The sequence below is a fragment of the Chiloscyllium plagiosum genome, chromosome 1, assembly GCF_004010195.1.
Source record: "Chiloscyllium plagiosum isolate BGI_BamShark_2017 chromosome 1, ASM401019v2, whole genome shotgun sequence".
Classification (NCBI taxonomy): Eukaryota; Metazoa; Chordata; class Chondrichthyes; order Orectolobiformes; family Hemiscylliidae; genus Chiloscyllium; species Chiloscyllium plagiosum.
This window is the reverse complement of record NC_057710.1, coordinates 34,893,708-34,912,112: the sequence shown is the minus strand read 5'-3', so window position 1 is coordinate 34,912,112 and position 18,405 is coordinate 34,893,708. Positions and strand designations below refer to the sequence as shown.

General features: G+C 40.7%; 1 protein-coding gene across 1 annotated transcript in view; it reads left to right on the top strand.

Moving 5' to 3' along the window:
- LOC122564980 (RNA-binding E3 ubiquitin-protein ligase MEX3C) overlaps positions 1 to 10,208 on the top strand; it is a 54,257-nt gene extending 44,049 nt beyond the window's left edge. The window contains exon 2 of the mRNA XM_043720601.1: positions 3,881 to 10,208. Within this exon, the coding sequence (XP_043576536.1) occupies positions 3,881 to 5,139 (1,259 nt within the window). The 3' untranslated portion in view covers positions 5,140 to 10,208. The remainder of the gene's footprint in view (positions 1 to 3,880) is intronic.
- Positions 10,209 to 18,405: the final 8,197 nt, after the last annotated feature.

Here is an 18,405-nt window from a genome sequence, read left to right as displayed (position 1 = left end):
TCTCTCTCTCTCTCTCTCTCTCCCCCCCTCCTTTCACAGTTGACAACGGAGCCCTCTCCTCGGGTAAGTTTCTCCGCTAGCAAATATGAAGGCAGAACTGCATTAATGAAACTTATTTAATAGCTCATAAGTAGTGACTGTCATTTTCCAACAACAGCTTTTCAGAGCAACTAGTAAAGTGACAGTTAAACTGGAGGGTATGACTAATATATCACTGGAAATTGCAAATACTCCCCACACAATACAAATTAAAACTGCTTTAAATGTTTTCCAGAACAGGTGTTTTGGAAGCAGTTGTCTTATTCCATTAGCGAACTTTTACAGGAAGGTGCTTACACATCTGGAAAGAGGCATGGTGCAGTGTCAGCAACATATAATGTACTTACAACATTCCTGAGGTTTGTCATACTTCTATTGTCATTAGTACTTTGCTGTATATGTTGGCCTTCCACCAACTTGTTCACAGCCGACACAATAGTTTCAATAGAGACAATAAGAATACTGAAATCAGTTGTAATCGTAATATGTAGAAACTGAGGTAAGTCATTCAGCCCACTGAGTCTACCCCATTTATATGTTTACTTTGACAGGGGGAACCAGAATTGACCAGTTGTGGTTTGACTATTGCCTTGTATAGTTTTGGCAAGATTTCCCTGATTATATTCCCCAATTTAGGACTAGGGTGGTACAAAGGAACACTTCTAAAGGAAGTTTAAGATGGGAAGAGAGGGTAGTGCCAGAAGAACCACTGGACCCAAAATGTTAACCTACTTTCTCTTCGCAGATCCTGCCTGACCTGAGTTTTTCCAGCAATTTTTGACTTCCAATATCTGCAATTCTTTGGTTTTTGTTTTAAGTTTTGCAGCATGATCTAACATCAGAAAATTATAACTTTTGTTTATGACTTCTTGTTTGCACTATGTGGCTGAAGAATTGTACATGAAGAAACTTTTTTGAAATCTGATGAACGATCCCTCAAACTAGGTTTCTTGATGAAGGGCTTTTGCCCGAAACATTGATTTTACTGCTCCTTGGATGCTGCCTGAACTGCTGTGCTCTTCCAGCACCACTAATCCAGAATCTGGTTTCCAGCATCTGCAGTCATTATTTTTCCCTATACACCAGATAAGTAGAAAGTATAAGAGTTCTTTGGCCTAAGTCAGAGGCTGACCCTTGCATGAGATCATCTACCACTCTCTATACTGCTATCAAATGGCTCCTTAAGACAAAGGCGCATGAGTTCTTTGTTTATTGGAAGGGCAAGAGATATTTATGAAGACTGTGTTTTTGTTGAGAATTAGGCTGATGGTTATCTTTGCTTCCAAGATTGTTTTGGTGAATGAGAGTAGGACCATGGGCATTTATATACTTGAGCCAGAGTTGGTGATAGTTATTTTTGATCAATGCTGATGAAAAATTTATGCAAGAGATGCCTAGTTCAATGGGATTTTCTCTATTTTGGGGAATGACACAGTACATCCTTTGCATGACCAGTCTGTGATACAATGCAGTGGCCTATTAGTGGTCTGCACTAGCAGAACATGAATTATCAAATTCATGATTCCAATGAAAGAAGATAAATGAATGATCTCATTGTGAAGGCACCCCTAAGTACCAGCAGATAAAATTTATATTTAAATCTTGCATTGGCAGAGTTTTGCAAGACTTTTTTTTAAACACTGAAATAAGGAATATTATGAAGCATAAAAACAGAACTGGCTAAAATATATTGGTAAATTTAAGTTGCAGTGGTAGGTATTTAAGAGGACACTTCATCTTTTCAGAATACACAATATATGCTTTCAGACAGATGGCAGTTTCGATGATTGAACAGCGAATATATTTTTTTAAAATGACAAAGCTAGCCAGATATATATTAAAACAGTAAGAATTTCTATAAATTTTGAGTTAACAAAGTGAGTGTTTATCTTTAGAAATTCGGACTAGAGAATTGATGATGGGGGAAAAAGATGTGACAGATGAAATGAAAATAATTTTTTCAGTGCTCATTAGAAGATACCATTAAATCCAAGAGCAGCAATAAATCAAATTTGGTGGAATAGAGGAACTCTGGACAATCTCAATCACCAGAGGAGTGTTAGAATCAAAGATTCATACAGAAGAGACCCCTGGGCCTGTCTACTTGGAGGGGATTTGAAGAAAACTGTTTTCACTCAAAGGGTGATGGGAATCTGGAATGCACAGCCTCCTAGGTGGTGTATTCTCTGGGTGAAAGCAATTTACTTCAAATCCCCTCAACTTTCTGCCTTTCACCTTTTTTTTTAAAATTATGCATCCTTGTTATTGACCCTTAACTAAAGGAACAACTGCTTTCTATCCACCCTGTCCTGCCCCTAATCTGCTGCACATCAATCCGATCTCCCTCCATCATCATCATTCTCTCTTAAAGAAAACCACCTAAGCTTATCTAGCCTCTTGCAAGAGTTGAACTACTCCCTCTGACAAAGCCATGCTGACTATAATAACATCGCTGAACAGGCTGGTTAGGAAAATATCTAAGAGGAGGGGCTGCAAGTTTCTTGAGCTGTATGACATAGGGAGTGAGGTAGAACTGGAGGTTTTGGTAGGCTTAAAAACGGGCAAATGGACTTGACTGACCAAGTGAAGAGGCAGGAAACATGTTTCCGTTGATGGGTGAGTCCCGAACCAGAGGACACAGCTTAAAAATAAGGATCGATGGGTAGAATGGCCTACTCCTGCACCTATTGTCTAATTCTCTACTTCGGAATTTTCTCCAATAGTTTCCCTACCAATGTTGTGAAACTCAATGGTCTGTAATTACCTGGTTTATCTCTACCACCCACATTTGAGAAGTTTACCCACATTAGCTGTTCACCAGTCCTTTGGTAACTGTGGCCAGAGAGGAATTAGAAAAAATTAGGTCAGATCCCCTGTAATTTCTTCCCTCACAATCCACAGCATCGGATGTAACAACTCATCTGGATCTGGTTATTTGCCCACTTTTAAGCCTGCTGAAACCTCCAGTACCACTTCACTCCCAATGTCAAATTGCTCAAGAACCTTGCAGTCCCTCCTCTTAGATATTTTCCTAATCAACCTGTTCAGTGATGTTATTGTGCACCTCTGGACTTGACGGGGTTTCAACCCAGGTCTCTTGGTTCAGAGGTAAGGACATTACCACTGTGCCATGAGCCCCTTTCTTCTGCACGTACATTTTTTTGAAAAATCATAATAATGTTCAGATATTTTATGACCGTGCTCTGGGTTAAGTGGAAGTTGAACCAAGAGCACCTGGCTAAGAAATAGGGGCACTACCACTATGTCGCATTCCCACGTCTTCTGTACATATAGATATTTTCATAACATCTGAGCAGGTTGCTAATTACACATTGCTGGGGCAGGTGGAACTTGAACCCAGATTTCTCGGCTTAGAGATAAAGACACTACCATTGCACTGCAAGAATCTACTTCTGTACCTATTATTTATTTACTTATCAACCTGTTCAGAGATATCGACTAACTTTATACATATTAACTGCATTGTAGATCATAGTTCTATATTTATATTTTTAAAATCTCTTTATCTCTCCCCATGATTCTATTGTCACTTGTTCATACTGGCCAAATGAAGTGATTAAATTTGAATGCATTAACTGTGCTTTGTGTCCTTTTGTGGGAATGGACTGCAATTATTTGTGCATGAATTGTTGCTTTGGCTGTTATGAAGCCTTTTCTAAGTAGATTATACAGTGAGAAATTAAAGGAAATGCTGTTTGAGAGAAGCTAATTTTGATACATTGAAAATGCAGACAACGTTATCTTATTGTATATTTAGATCTGCTAACTTTTTTTTTTCTTCCTCTTTCCACTCCCCTGCCATCCTTTTTACTGTCTGAAGGTTGCAAAATCAAGGCCCTGAGAGCAAAAACCAACACTTACATCAAGACTCCAGTTAGAGGAGAGGAGCCCGTTTTTGTCGTCACTGGGAGAAAGGAGGATGTTGCTATGGCTAAAAGAGAGATCATTTCAGCTGCAGAACACTTCTCAATGATACGTGCATCAAGAAACAAAAATGGAGCAGTGCCTGGGGCAACACCTGGACTAGCTGGCCTCTCTGTACCTGGCACCCCAAGTCTACCTGGGCAAACCACCATTCAGGTACGAGTGCCCTACCGTGTAGTGGGTCTGGTGGTAGGGCCCAAAGGTGCTACAATTAAGCGAATTCAACAACAAACCCATACATATATAGTCACTCCTAGCCGTGATAAAGAGCCAGTGTTTGAAGTGACTGGCATGCCTGAAAATGTTGATAGAGCCAGGGAAGAGATAGAAGCACACATTGCTGTTCGTACAGGCAATTATATTGAAATCAATGAAGAAAATGACTTCCATTCCAATGGCACAGATGTGAGTTTTGACAACAGTGGATTTGAATCTGCATGGGGGAAGATGAACTCGATTCCTCCTACCCGCAATAGACTTCTGTCTAGCTACAGAAATGACAGCTCGAGCTCTCTTGGCAGTGGATCAACTGATTCCTACTTTGGAAGTAACCAGATGACTGACTTCAGTCCAACAAGTCCATTCAGTGCAGGTGGTTTCTGGTTTGGAGAATCATTTACAGCCATGAGTTCTGAAGATCTGGGGTTTGAATCGCCTGCCTTTGATTCTCTTCCAGCTACAACTCAGTCTGTGATCTGGTGTCCATTCGAACAAGCAAATCCTATTGGCTTTGGTAATGAGTCGACAATTGGTACAATAGCCCGTGACAGCCAACCCACTACCCCTCGCCTATCACCAACCTTTATAGAAAACATAGAGTTTCCCCTTGCAAGGCGGCCATGTAGTGACCCTTTGAACATGGCGAGTCAAGTTGAGCTTCCAGTATATATCTCTGCCTTCTCTAATGGTACAAGCTACTCCTCCTCCAATGGTAGCACTACTTCTGGTTCACCCACCGACTCGTCCGGCTCTGGTATGGCCAGGGGCAAACGTGATTGTGTGGTCTGTTTTGAAAGTGAAGTGATTGCAGCTCTGGTGCCATGTGGCCACAACCATTTCTGTATGGAGTGTGCCAACCGAATCTGTGACAAGGAAGATCCAAAGTGTCCAGTGTGCAACACCCCTGTTACTCAGGCCATTCGCATCTACTCTTAATGGACATTTGGGTGGGTGGAGGGGTGGGGTAGAATGATTGATGGAGAAGGAGGGTAGAATGTGTGTTGGTACTTGTCTGAAAACTTCCTATTGGTAAAATGTGACTGTTATGTAGTTGGATTCGTAGGATTAGGCTACGAGTTTACTGTAAATTTTAAAAGTTGGGTAATACCTTTTTTGTTTTCTGTTAGGCAAACTCATTTCATGGATCACCAAGCAGGGTGGGTCAGTTTATTTGCGGATGTACATGCAGGATTTAAAAATATACTTGACAGTGAAAGTGGCCCTTGAGCTTTTTAAAACTTTTAAATTGTGCCACTTGCATCACCTTTTATTTGAGGGATGCTTGTTCTGGATTAATCTCCCCCACCCCTGGGGTTTGATTTACCAGTCTCTACCAAGTTAACTGATCTAACAATCTAGCAGTAAGGATTCTACTGCAAATACAATGCAGTTGTTTTTGTCCCTTTGTTTAAAACTACTGGCCGTAGTTCATGGAAATTGTGATATCCAATAACAAGTAGTTTGACAGGCTGTTGACTTGCTTTTCTACCCCTCTTCGTCCCTTACCTCACTCCACGCAATAGCCATACTTGGATGAGATACCAGAGGGTTGCTGGTACCATAGGACGCAATCCAGGGCTTTAAGTAGAGCGGTGAAAATAGTTAAAGGTTAAATTGGGGGTAAAATGCTTGAAATAGTGTAATGGATATGAAACATTCAGTTTTATTTCATTTTCCACTAGAGATTTGTAATTCTAAGCTGGTAACTGTGAGTTATGAAAGGTTCACTCTCTTACTCTCCCCTTCACTGTTAAAAGATTAATGTTGAATTACCTAACATTTTTTGAAATGTTGAAAAAATTGCATTTGTGGTAGCTACATTTCGCATTACACATTTAAGAACCAAATTGAACCAGGTTTTTACAACTTTGTGTTGTATTACTTGTTTTACGTGTCTTAATACATGCTATTTCTTTCTAGCTTAAAGATGACCAAGTGCAGGATGTGCAAACAAATAATTTGCAGTGTGGTAAAACCAAGAAATCTCCTATTAACTTTGAGATGAGGGAACAACTTGTTTTCAGTTTTTAAGAGGGGGGGTAGAAAGGAGAGAAATGAGGAATTGTCCTATCCATTTTGGGATCTCAATCATCAGCCAAGGAATTTGCATCCATTCTGCAAGGTTTGTTTGAGCTCCCAGAGACTTTCTGTAGATTTGTGGCTCATTTCCTGTGGGGGAACTTTGTTAATGGAACAGTTGAATGGCTTTGGACTGTAATCAATGATATGCTGCTTCCCTTCAGGGTAGCTGCAAAGTCCTGCTGTTGAAGATTTCAAACTTTCAGCAACCTTTTGAGTCATTTGTCTAGGGATGACTAAGCTTCAGCTTGAACTGATCTGTTTCTATACCCATGAGTAAGTGCACAATTCTGCCTCATTTCGTACCCTCAAAATTTCCTCATTCTTGCATTAAGGAAACTGAAGTGGGTTTTTTTGGCAGTTTTTGAATCTCATTTACGGGTTACCAGTTTAAAAAGACCTTGTATTCATTACCAAGATTTTGCCACATTATATCTTAACTGATCCTATACCACTGAAGGTAACTGATCTGTTCACACAACTGAAGTGCTGATCATCCCGAATTGGTAGCTCTTTGAGGGTACCTTTTTTAAAATGTAGGTGATGCCAGCAATTACGACTCTCATGTGTTTAAATTTAGCTATGTAGAGCTACTGCTTGCTTAAGCAGTAGTGATTGCAGTGAACTTCGCTGTTGAATAGTAACTCTACTAATAGCTGCTGAGAGGAAAACAGTTGGTTAATTGGACCATTTCTATGTTACTTAGTTTGGATGCACTGGGTTTATTGTGTGACCTGTGGAAAACAGCATTATTTTATTTTGGATTCATTTTGATATATAAAAGACTTGGCATCTTTATGCCATACTTGAGTGATTCTCGAGAATTACATAATTTGCTGAAATTTAATCTGTTCAGAGACCTAATATGCTCCATTGAGGTGGTTATTATAGGACTAATTAATGAATTCAGCAATACACCTTTGCGTTTCTCAGAATTTATATATGGAAAGGAGTGCTTTCTATAGAGATGGTGAATTTGGATGGGATGAAACCTGTACATCCAGTTTTGGGGGCGGGGGGGTGGTTGGGAAGATGCGCCAATAAAAAGCATGTCTAGACTTGTTAGATGGTTGACTAGGGATTGTGTTTTTATTTATAGTCTAAGAAAAATAAGTCAAACTGATTTACATCTGTAACAATCCAAGATCAGCTTTGCGTTCTGACAGCAAGTTGTTGTATGGGCATCTGTCTGATTAGTGTTAGTTGCGAAAGCCTTATTTGTGATTCATAATGGATTTTCCAGCAGCAGGACATGCACAGCTCAATCTCTTTTCTCCTTTTAGTGTGCTTAATAATAGGTTTTGCATGTGGTATTTGTGAAGTGTATGGTTAATGCGAAATCAGGTTGGCACCACATGTAAAATATGGAATGCTATCTAATTTTGTAATGATTTGGAATGTTAACTAAATGTTTCCTTGGGAAAATTCCAAAATACTACCAAACATCTCTGTCTAAAATCAGTGTCACTACAAAATACAAATTTATCAGATCAAACCCACTTCATGGGAATGTCTTCTGTCTAGAGATTGGACAGTGCAGTTTGGAGATTCATTAAATGTTTAAAACAGCTGGGCACCAGCTGAGTGGTTTATTACAGAGGGAATTTGCTTTCTAAACATTTTTAGGAGCATCCTGCAGTCGAAAGTGGTAAATAACATAGTCTTCTGTTTGTTTTTTAAAAACTTGTCTTATTTCTTTAAGACGTTTGCCAGCTCCTCTATTAGAATATAGATTCCTTTAAGATTCGTTCTTTTTGTTTTTCACCCGCCCCAAAAAAATCCCAGTATACTGTATATTCTCAGATAAAGCATTTTGTAAACTTCCAAGTGTGTAGATTGTCTGTCTTTACATGAAACTCCCAAAAGCTGTTGTTGGCTAAGTAATTTGAGTTGTTGGGTTTGCAGACTTTGAATTTTTTTCTCTGCAAGAAAAAGGACTTGGTTTCCAATCTCTGTGAAGCTCTGACTATGGGCCTTTTACCTCACATCGTGGTCACCCAGAGAGGTCTGTGCTCAACACTTACTGTGATAGGTTTCATTCGACAGTTTGCTGGAGGTGCTGTCTTTAAACTGTGAAATGTAGGTTGGCACTATTTTTAGTTTTACTATTTTTCTAGAGGTTTTTGCATTCCAGTTCCTGAAACAAATAAGGCTGTACAATTCTTCTTTATTTCCCAGATCTCATTTTTAGTTTTGTTTTCAGGGTCTTCATTCTGTGAGATTGTTGTAAAAGCAAATTGGAAGGGGATGTAAATTATTTTATTTTTGGTATTTCTAGCTGACAGAAGTGAACCAATAGAAGTGCTTACAATTTCTGGATTTAATTGATTCAAATTAGCTTCTAAATTTTAAACCTTCTCGAGAATAATGTAGCCTGGTCCTCAAGTCATAAATGTTTAATATATTCTCTTGCTGATGTGGGCACTGCTGGCGAGGTCAGTATTTATTGTTCGTTCCTAATTCCAAACATTGTGGTAAACGGCCACATTTGAATCACTGCGCTCCATATGGAGTTGATACACCGCAGTGCTGTTAGGAAGGAATTTTAGAGGCTTAAAGTTTTGTCCTGAACAACTAATTTACTGCATCAGTTCAGTGAACTTCTGTTCTTCAACCAGGCTAGAAGTTTAAATGCATTATGTATGTAATGTACCTTTGCACTTTGAGTAGGGGTTGGGATAGGTTTGCAATGCAGATTATTCTCACCACCTACCTGGAGCAAGATGCATAACAGTAAGAAGAAAATTGTGGGTGGGGCAACAAATCACTTAAATCAATTGATTTGACTTGAATAAACCTGTGCTTAATAATGTAGAAGAAACAAAACTGTGTGGAGGTCTAATGTCTCAGCATTTTGAGCAGTTGTGCCATACAGAGCAGGAAGATCAGTGTCTGTGGTGAGTTATTTGGTTTCTGATGGCACTTTTGAGGCACTTCTGTGACATCCCCCAGTTAGCTGAAAGTTCAGCAGCTGTGTTGGCATCTAATTGTGGTTACATAACACCAAATTTCCTGCCATTGAACAGCCTGCTAACATTCTTAGTTTTGAGGCTTGTGTGCAGTTGCTGGCTACTTGGATATGATGGGAAGTAATCAGCACCTGTGAATCCCAATCTTGGCAAATAGCCAATACCTTCAGATAATGGGGGAGTGGGGTGGGGGCGCGGAAATTGGCAGCAGAGGAATTGCTTGAAAAGGGAAGATGATGGTCTAGTAGATTTCATTTCTCGTACTGCCGTACAACAGCATTATTTCAATACAAAAATGGTTTTTGTTCTCCACTCAACAAGGGCAAGTTAACTTCTGTACTTGTAAATATAGATATATTCATCTAGTAGATAAACAATTTTATTTTTATTTCCACTTGAAAAGTTACATTTCGTATTCAAAGTTTACAAAAATAAAGGTTTTTATTTCGAGATTTTTCAGTATGAGAATTGCCTTGACGGCATCTATGATGTAATGCGTAACTTCACTGCTACTTTTTGCTTGTAGACTAGTTGATGTCAGTATTAAGATTAACACTAGTTGCCATCTTGGAATAGATAATGAAACGAATGTTCACTGAGCATGTATTTTGTATCTATAAACCTTGAAATTGCATTGTACACTATAATTGACAAACCAAGGGGATAACCAGTATGTGTACTATTTCTATCAAAATCACAAACCAAGCAAGGCAAACCATACCAATAGAATTTAGTATTTGCTAATTTTACTACACCTCGTTTGTTATGTATATGTAGGGAAGTGATAGGGAAATGAATTCAATTTATTGAGTAAAGTTTAAAACCATATATTTTATAAAGGGCCTTTAACTTAATGTGGCCAAAGCACTGATATATATTTGCTGTAAAGAGAATTATAAGAGTTTTATTTTTCTGATATTAAAAGTTACTTAATAAAGACGGTTTCCATTAAAATTTCTTGTCTTTGTGTAGTTTTCTCTTGAATTGCTAGTGTGACTGATGCCATGTAATCATTTTGGTTGGATACAACATAAGCAGAAGCTGAGGTTTCGCCTGCATTTACTGAAGCACGAGATGGTGTAAATAAAAACCTTTCATCCCCTTAAACTTGTTCCACTGTTAATCATCGATCTGCATGTGGACCAAGACCACCTTTTGGTCTTGCAAACTCGATTTACCTTTTTTGCTCCATTACCAACAAAACTCTGACCTTTATCTGGAATTTCAATTAGCTCACTTACAGACATTCCTGTTGGATAGGTTCCAGAAGTAACCATGCCTCGTGCATCGTCCACCTACCCCTTTTGCCCAAACTTTGCTGCTATCTTTTGCACACTTTTTAAAATTTCCTTCTACTAAGTTTCAATGTTCTACTAAAGGCTCCAATGTTCTTCCCACTGTATAGCTGACCAGGAATCTAACCTGTCCAGAAAATGTGCCATTATCACATGTTGGTAGGACTTCTAGTCATAGAGATTTAAAGCACAGAAAAAGAGCATTTTTGGCCCATTCAGTCCACACCAGTTAAAACACAACTGCATAGCTATTCAAATTCCAGTTTCCAACACTTGGTGCATAGTCTTGTACAATTGTGATGCCAAATTTTATATATATATATCAATACTACTAAAATATTGAGTCTCTGTCTCCATCACCCTCACAGGCACTGAGTTCCAGATTCCCACTACCCTGCTCTTAAACTCTTTACCTTGAGTAATAAATATATTTCCTTTTTTCACCACTAATCCAGCTGTCCTGATACCTTAAAGGATGGAATGCATGCACACCAAGAATCCTCAGATGCTTCCCAGGGTCCTAGCATTCATATCCCTTTGCCTTGTTTGTCCTGCTGAGGTGCATCTCCTTAATTTAATTGGTTTGAATTGTATTTGATCAGCTTGTCTATAAAATCCAATAATGTAAGGCCGTCTTCCTCACTATTTAGCACCCCACCAATTTTTTTTGTATCATCTATGATTCCATTGATCCTGATTCTATTGGACACAGGCTTCCAGGGGAGGCTTCCAGGGGAGCCCTCCACTATCACCCTCTGCTTCCTACCATTCAGCCAATTGTGGATCCAGTTTACCAAATGTTTGATTCCAGGATTCCTGTCTTTGCTATCTGTCTCTCAGTTTTATCAAAAGCATTGCTGACGTCTAAGTAGATTGCATCCAAAGCATTGTTCTCATATACACACTTGGTCACCTCAACTTGAATAGAGTTTCCATTCACAAAACCATGCTAAATGTTCTTGATTAAACCCATCTCTCCAAATGCAGATCTGTTTTGTTGTACAGAATTGCTTCCAATAGTTTTTCTACCACTGAGGTTAGACTGACTGACCTGTAATTTCCTAGTTTCTCCCTTGCTCCCTCCTTGAACAATGATACTACGTTGACTGTCAGTCCTCTGGCATCTGTTTTGTGCCCAGAGGGGAATTAAAGTTTTGCAGATGCCTCTACTTTCCTCCCTTAACGTTTCATCCGGCCTGAAAATTTATCTGCTTGCAAGTCTGGCAGATTACTCTGAACCTCCCCTCTGTCCATACTAATACCTTTTAGATTAGATCCCCTACAGTGTGGACCCTCCAAAGCGCAACCCACCCAGTTCCATTCCCCTACATTTACCCCTGACTAATGCACCTAACACTACAGGCAATTTAGCATAGCCAATTCACCGACCCTGCACATCTTTGGACCGTGGGAGGAAACCCACGTAGACACTGGGAGAATGTGCAAACTCCACACACAATTGTCCAAGATGGGAATTGAACCTGGCACTGTGAGGCAGCAGTGCTAATCACTGAGCCACCGTGTATTGCAGACTTTCTTGTCTTTTTTTTTCCCAATGACATTTTGTTCCTGTCACTACAGAACATCAACGCACCATATGCATTTATAATCCTAACTATGTCCATGGCTTCATGCACAAATCACTGCTGTGGTGGTCTTTAATGAGCCCTGCTCTTTTGTTATCCTTTACCTTGAACGTACCTGGGGTATTCTTTTAATATTACCTCCCCAGAATAGTTTGATGGTCCCACCCTTTTTCTTTATTTCGTCTGTGAATGCATCCCGCTGTTCTGAGACACATTTACTTGCAAGTATCTGCTCCCAGTCCACTCTGGCCAAATCATATCTTACTAAAGTGGAGTGCCACAAGGATCGGTGCTGGGTCCTCTACTTTTTGTCATTTACATAAATGATTTGGATGCGAGCATAAGAGGTACAGTTAGTAAGTTTGCAGATGACACCAAAATTGGAGGTGTAGTGGACAGCGAAGAGGGGTACCTCAGATTACAACAGGATCTTGACCAGATGGGCCAATGGATGGAGGAGTGGCAGATAGAGTTTAATTCCGATAAATGTGAGGTGCTGCATTTTGGGAAAGCAAGTCTTAGCAGGACTTATACACTTAATAGTAAGGTCCTAGGGAGTGTTGCTGAGCAAAGAGACCTTGGAGTGCAGGTTCATAGCTCCTTGAAAGTGGAGTCTCAGGTAGATAGGACAGTAAAGAAAGTGTTTGGTATGCTTTCCTTTATTGGTTGGAGTATTGAGTACAGGAATTGGGAGGTCATGTTGCAGCTGTACAGGACATTGGTTAGGCCACTGTTGGAATATTTTGTGCAATTCTGGTCTTCCTATCGGAAAGATGTTGTGAAACTTGAAAGGATTCAGAAAAGATTTACAAGGATATTGCCAGGGTTGGAGGATTTGAGCTATCTGGAGCGGCTGAACAGGATGGGGCTGTTTTCCCTGGAGGGTTGGACGCAGAGGGCTGACCTTATAGAGGTTTACACAACTGAGGGGCATGGATAGGATAAATAGGCAAAGTCTTTTCCCTGAGGTCAGGGAGTCCAGAACTAGAGGGCATAGGTTTAGGATGAGAGGGGAAAGATATATGAGAGACCTACGGGGCAACTTTTTCTCTGAGGGTGGTATGGGTATGGAATGAGCTGCCAGAGGAAGTGGTGGAGGCTGGTACAATTGCAATGTTTAAGAGGCATTTGGATGGGTATATGAATAGGAAGGGTTTGGAGGGATATAGGCAGGGTGCAAGCAGGTGGGACTAGATTGGGTTGGGATATCTGGTCAGCATGAACGGGTTGGATCGAAGGGTCTGTTTCTATGCTGTACATCTGACTCTAAAATCAGTCTTTCCCCAGTTGAGAACTTTGACTCCATTTCACTCTTTGTCCTTTTCTTTAACAATCTTGAATCTAATGGAGTTATGATCACCGTCTACAAAATGCTAATGCACTGATACTTCCATCACTTGCCTGGCTCTGTCACCTTAAGATTTAAGTACAGGACTGTCCATGATCTTGTGGGGCCTTCTGCTTAAAAAACTTCCTGGATGCATTTCAAGAATTCCACTCTCTAAACCGTTCACACTATGACTACCCAGTTAGTGCAGGATTTCAACTTCCCCGCCTTATCACTACCCTCTAACTTTTACACTTCCCTAAAATTTGCTTACATTTCTGCTCTTCTCTCAAACTCTTAGGTTATCTGCAATACATTTCCAGCAATGTGATTGTTCCTTTTTTGGTTTTTACGTTTGACTCATATGGCTTCATTTGAGGAACCGTTTTAAGATGTCATCCCTCCTTACTGCTGTAATAGATGCCCTGATCAAAATTGAGACACCTCCTTCCTTGATTTGCCTGATACAGTGCATCCTGGACTATTGAGCTGCCAATCCTGCACCTCTCTCAACATGTCTGTGATAGGCTAGTAAGCTCTATGATGTAATTACTGTTTGGCTGCATTAATTCTGCAGTTTCCTTGGCTGTCCAGTTCCAAAATGCAACTTTAATCCAGAACTTCTAAGCTTAATGGTCTTTTCCACAAGACCTTGTTTTGGAGCAGGCTTAACACACATCGCGAGGATATTTGTCAAACGTGGAATTTTTCAATGAGGGGAGCAGTATCCACATCCACCACTTCTGGAAGTTCATTCCACACATGAGCCACTCTCTGTAAACAAAAAGAAAATTACTGCCTCAGTCTTTAAATCTCTTCCCTCACACCTTAAGGTCTCCTAGTTTTGAAATCCTCCATCCTAGAAAAAAAGACACCTGCCATTCACCTTAACTGTGCCCCTTGTGATTTTGTAAATATCTGTCTCCCCACAACCTCCTATGCTCCAGTTTTTTAAAAAAAAAGTCCTAGCCTTTCATCAAACCCTCCATTCCCAACAACAACCTGGTAAATCCTTTCTGAACTCTCCAGTTTAATATCCTTCCTGTAACAGAGTGACCAGATTTGGGGTCTGATCGTGCCTCCTATCTATAGATCTGGCACACTCCAGGACTTGCCACTACTACTGATTGAATAAGCAGTGGACAAATATAATAATGTTAAAGCTTGTTGCTACAAAGTGTCACAAATGCATTTCCTTAGTGTCAGTCCTACCTTTAAATGGTGTAAATGCCCATTTCAAAATTAAATTGACTCCCATTTTGTATCCATGAATACTATGCTGGTATCACATAGAAGCAGCCTTGTAATTTGGACTATAATTACTGCATTCTAAATAAGCGCTATCTTTTTACTCGACTTAAATAGTAGCAATTTCTACTGGCTATACATGAAATATTCTTGCAATTTAACCATTGTCTTCGATCCAGTATTAACCCTGTTAATTCAGCGTTTAGAATTTATTCCTTTATCTGTCAAACTAATTCTTTTCATGATTTCTATTCTATTTGTATTGCTTGATTTGTTTCATGAATAATATGCACCAAAAATTCAAATGTCTTTGTTTTCCTTCCTGTTTTCCTGCATACTAAAGCAGAAGTTGCTCTGAGGGCCTGCTCCAGTTCTGTAGCAGATGACAGTGCAATTTAACATCATTATTTTCTTGTTTCCTATTGGGCTAAATAATACAGGCTACATGCAAGTAATAATTGTCATCTGCAGAAGAGCGAGCTGGCACTGTTGTATTAGTCAAATATACCACCTGCTTGTGCAGGCACAAACCTCAGTGAGGTATGATGGGCTAGGGTGAGAGGGGCAGCTGTGGGCAACTCTGAGGATGAAGGATGGGCTCACCTGCCAGGCTGCAACCGTCCCACCAGGTGTGTTTTCTTCAAGTATTGATAGGAGCTGTGTACTCAAATGGCCAAATTCCTGAGGCTTGAAGAGTCATATACAACTTGTGTAGTCCATCTGTGGAGTGCTACTACATCTCAACAAAAGTGCATGAGCTCATCTGTTGATAAGTGAGCAGCCTTGTATAGTTTGCACTATTACGTTGAGTAGAGATATGAATAGCACACTGGCCACTACACAGTGAGTGCCACATTGTGATATGTCTACTGACAGTGCAACAAAAGAATGCCAGGTGTGCCCCAACTGGTCATCCACTCCTGATTTTCCAATGGGCCATGAAGAGTAGAGGAATGTAACAGAGTTGGAAGCACCTCTCAAGCATCTGGCATCCCTGACTGAGAGACTCTCAATGCAGGAAGGCCCTGTGGCATTGTCACAGGTATGGCAGCTTGTTAATGTCCACTTAGAGCACCATAGTGCCAAGACTTATGGCCTCATGCACATGAAAGCATCCTGTCCTGCAGGGGGAGCGTATCTTGGACTTGAAGGTGGGTGAAGGTTGGAACCCTGCATTAGTAATCAGTTTTGTGCACTTGTTATATTTTTCATCAGTTGCAATCAGGTCAGCAAAAGCAATCCTTATTCCTGAGGGTCATTCATGTTTGGGTCACCACTTCACTCAAGCTCCTCTACTTCCCCTTAATTCCTTCACAGCTTTTGACACATCATTGAAATGTTTCCACACCGTACTAGGGTCTTGAGTGATATTCCTGAAACTCGCAAGGTTTGTAGCTCAGGTTGAGGTTTAGGGTGTAGATTTGCTCGCTGAGCTGTAGGTTTGATATCCAGGCGTTTCATTACCTGGCTAGGAAACATCATCAGTGGCGACCTCCAAGTGAAGCGAAGCTGTTGTCTCCTGCTTTCTATTTATATCTTTCTCCTGGATGGGGTTCCTGGGGTTTGTGGTGATGTCATTTCCTGTTTATTTTCTGAGGGGTTGATAGATGGCATCTAGATCTATGTGCTTGTTTATGGCGTTGTGGTTGGAGTGCCAGGCCTCTAGGAATTCTCTGGCATGTCTTTGCTTAACCTGTCCCAGGATAGATGTGTTGTCCCAGTCGAAATATTTTGTGTTTTTATGACATCAGCAATAATTCTCAGTCTTTGTATAATAGCAAGCTTCATTCAGATCTGAATTGATCAGTCACAATGGGAGTGCTTGGTTTGGAAATCTCCTCTCCTAAAGATCTCTGCTTGTCCCTCTCTCCCTGAGTTTGAGGCCTGCTGATCAATTTGTGTGCTCTATGGTTTGAGCTAGAGGGAGGAGCTGAATAGGCTGGGGCTGTTTTCCCTGGAGCACCAGAGGCTTGTAGAGGTTTATAAAATCACGGAGGTCTTGGATAGGGTGAACAGACAAGGTCGTTATGTCAGGATAGGAGAGTCCAAAGCTGGAGGGCATAGGTTTAAGGTGAGAGGGGAAAGATTTAAAAGGGATCTAAGGGGGAACGTTTTCACACCGAGAATGGGGGCGTGTATGGAATGAGCTGCCTGAGGAAGTGGTGGAGGCCCGTACAAATGCAATATTTAAAAGGTATCTGGACGGGCCTTTGAATATGAAGGGTTTGGAGGGATATGGGCCAAATGCTGGCAGGTGGGACTAGATTAATTTCAGATATTTGGTCAGCATGCATGCGTTGGACCACAGGGTCAGTTTCCGTGCTGTACGTCTCTATGACTCAAAGTGGACAAATAAGGACATTTCTGTTGTACTGTGGAGTGAGTACAGACATTTGACTTTACCCCATATACTTCCATGTATTTCTAAAGTGCTTTAAATGAGCCTTCCTGACTGAGTTAGGATTTCAATTGTGAATTTTAATGATCAAAAAATGGAGATGATATTTTTGCAACTAAGTTAGCTGAAAATGTGTTGCTGGAAAAGCGCAGCAGGTCAGGCAGCATCCAAGGAGCAGGAGAATCGACGTTTCGGGCATGAGCCCTTCTTCAGGAATGAGGAAAGTGTGCCAAGCAGGCTAAGACAAAAGGATAAAAGATAAAAGGTGTCCTTTTATCTTAGCCTGCTTGGCACACTTTTCTCATTCCTGAAGAAGGGCCTGTGCCCAAAACGTCGAATCTCCTGTTCCCTGGATGCTGCCTGACCTGCTGTGCTGTTCCAGCAATAAAGTTTCACCAGGATACACGAACATCAGCTAGCCACAAAAGGACACAACCCCCTCTCCCTCATAGCCCTACACACGGATGAAAAAAAACACCATTTCGACTGGGACAACACATCTATCCTGGGACAGGCTAAGCAAAGACATGCCAGAGAATTCCTAGAGGCCTGGCACTCCAACCACAACGCCATAAACAAGCACATAGATCTAGATGCCATCTATCAACCCCTCAGAAAACAAACAGGAAATGACATCACCTCAAACCCCAGGAATCCCATCCAGGATAAAGATATAAATAGAAAGCAGGAGACAACAGCTTCGCTTCACTTGGAGGTCGCCACTGATGATGTTACCTAGCCAGGTAATGAAACGCCTGGATATCAAACCTACAGCTCAGCGAGCAAACCTACACCCTATTCCTGAAACTGATTATCTTTTCCATTTCTCTCCAAGCCAGGTGCGTCCTTGCACAAAAATTTCATATGACAATCTCCGAGCTATCTGGCAAAAAGGAATGCAGAGATCCATGAAAAGGTGCGTTTCTAAACTGTACGATGGAATTCTTAGCTATGAGTCAAATTTTAACAAGGTCCTTGAGCAAATATAGCCAGGGCCTGAAATTTAGGTGATTACATTATAAGATCACTTTTACAAAATGAGAATCATTAAATTCCTACAGTGAAAAAAGTCATTCAGTTCATCATGTCCACACCAACGCTGCAAAGGCATTTCACCCAGATTCAGCCCCCTACTCTGTCCCCGTAACTCTGTATTTAGCATGACCAATCTACCTAACCAGTGCATATTTGGACTTCAGGCGGAAACCCGAGCACCTGGCAGAAAACACACAGACAGGATAAGCCATTCAGTTCCCTGAGTGTACTCCGCTATTCAACAAGAATATGCCTTAACTTCCCT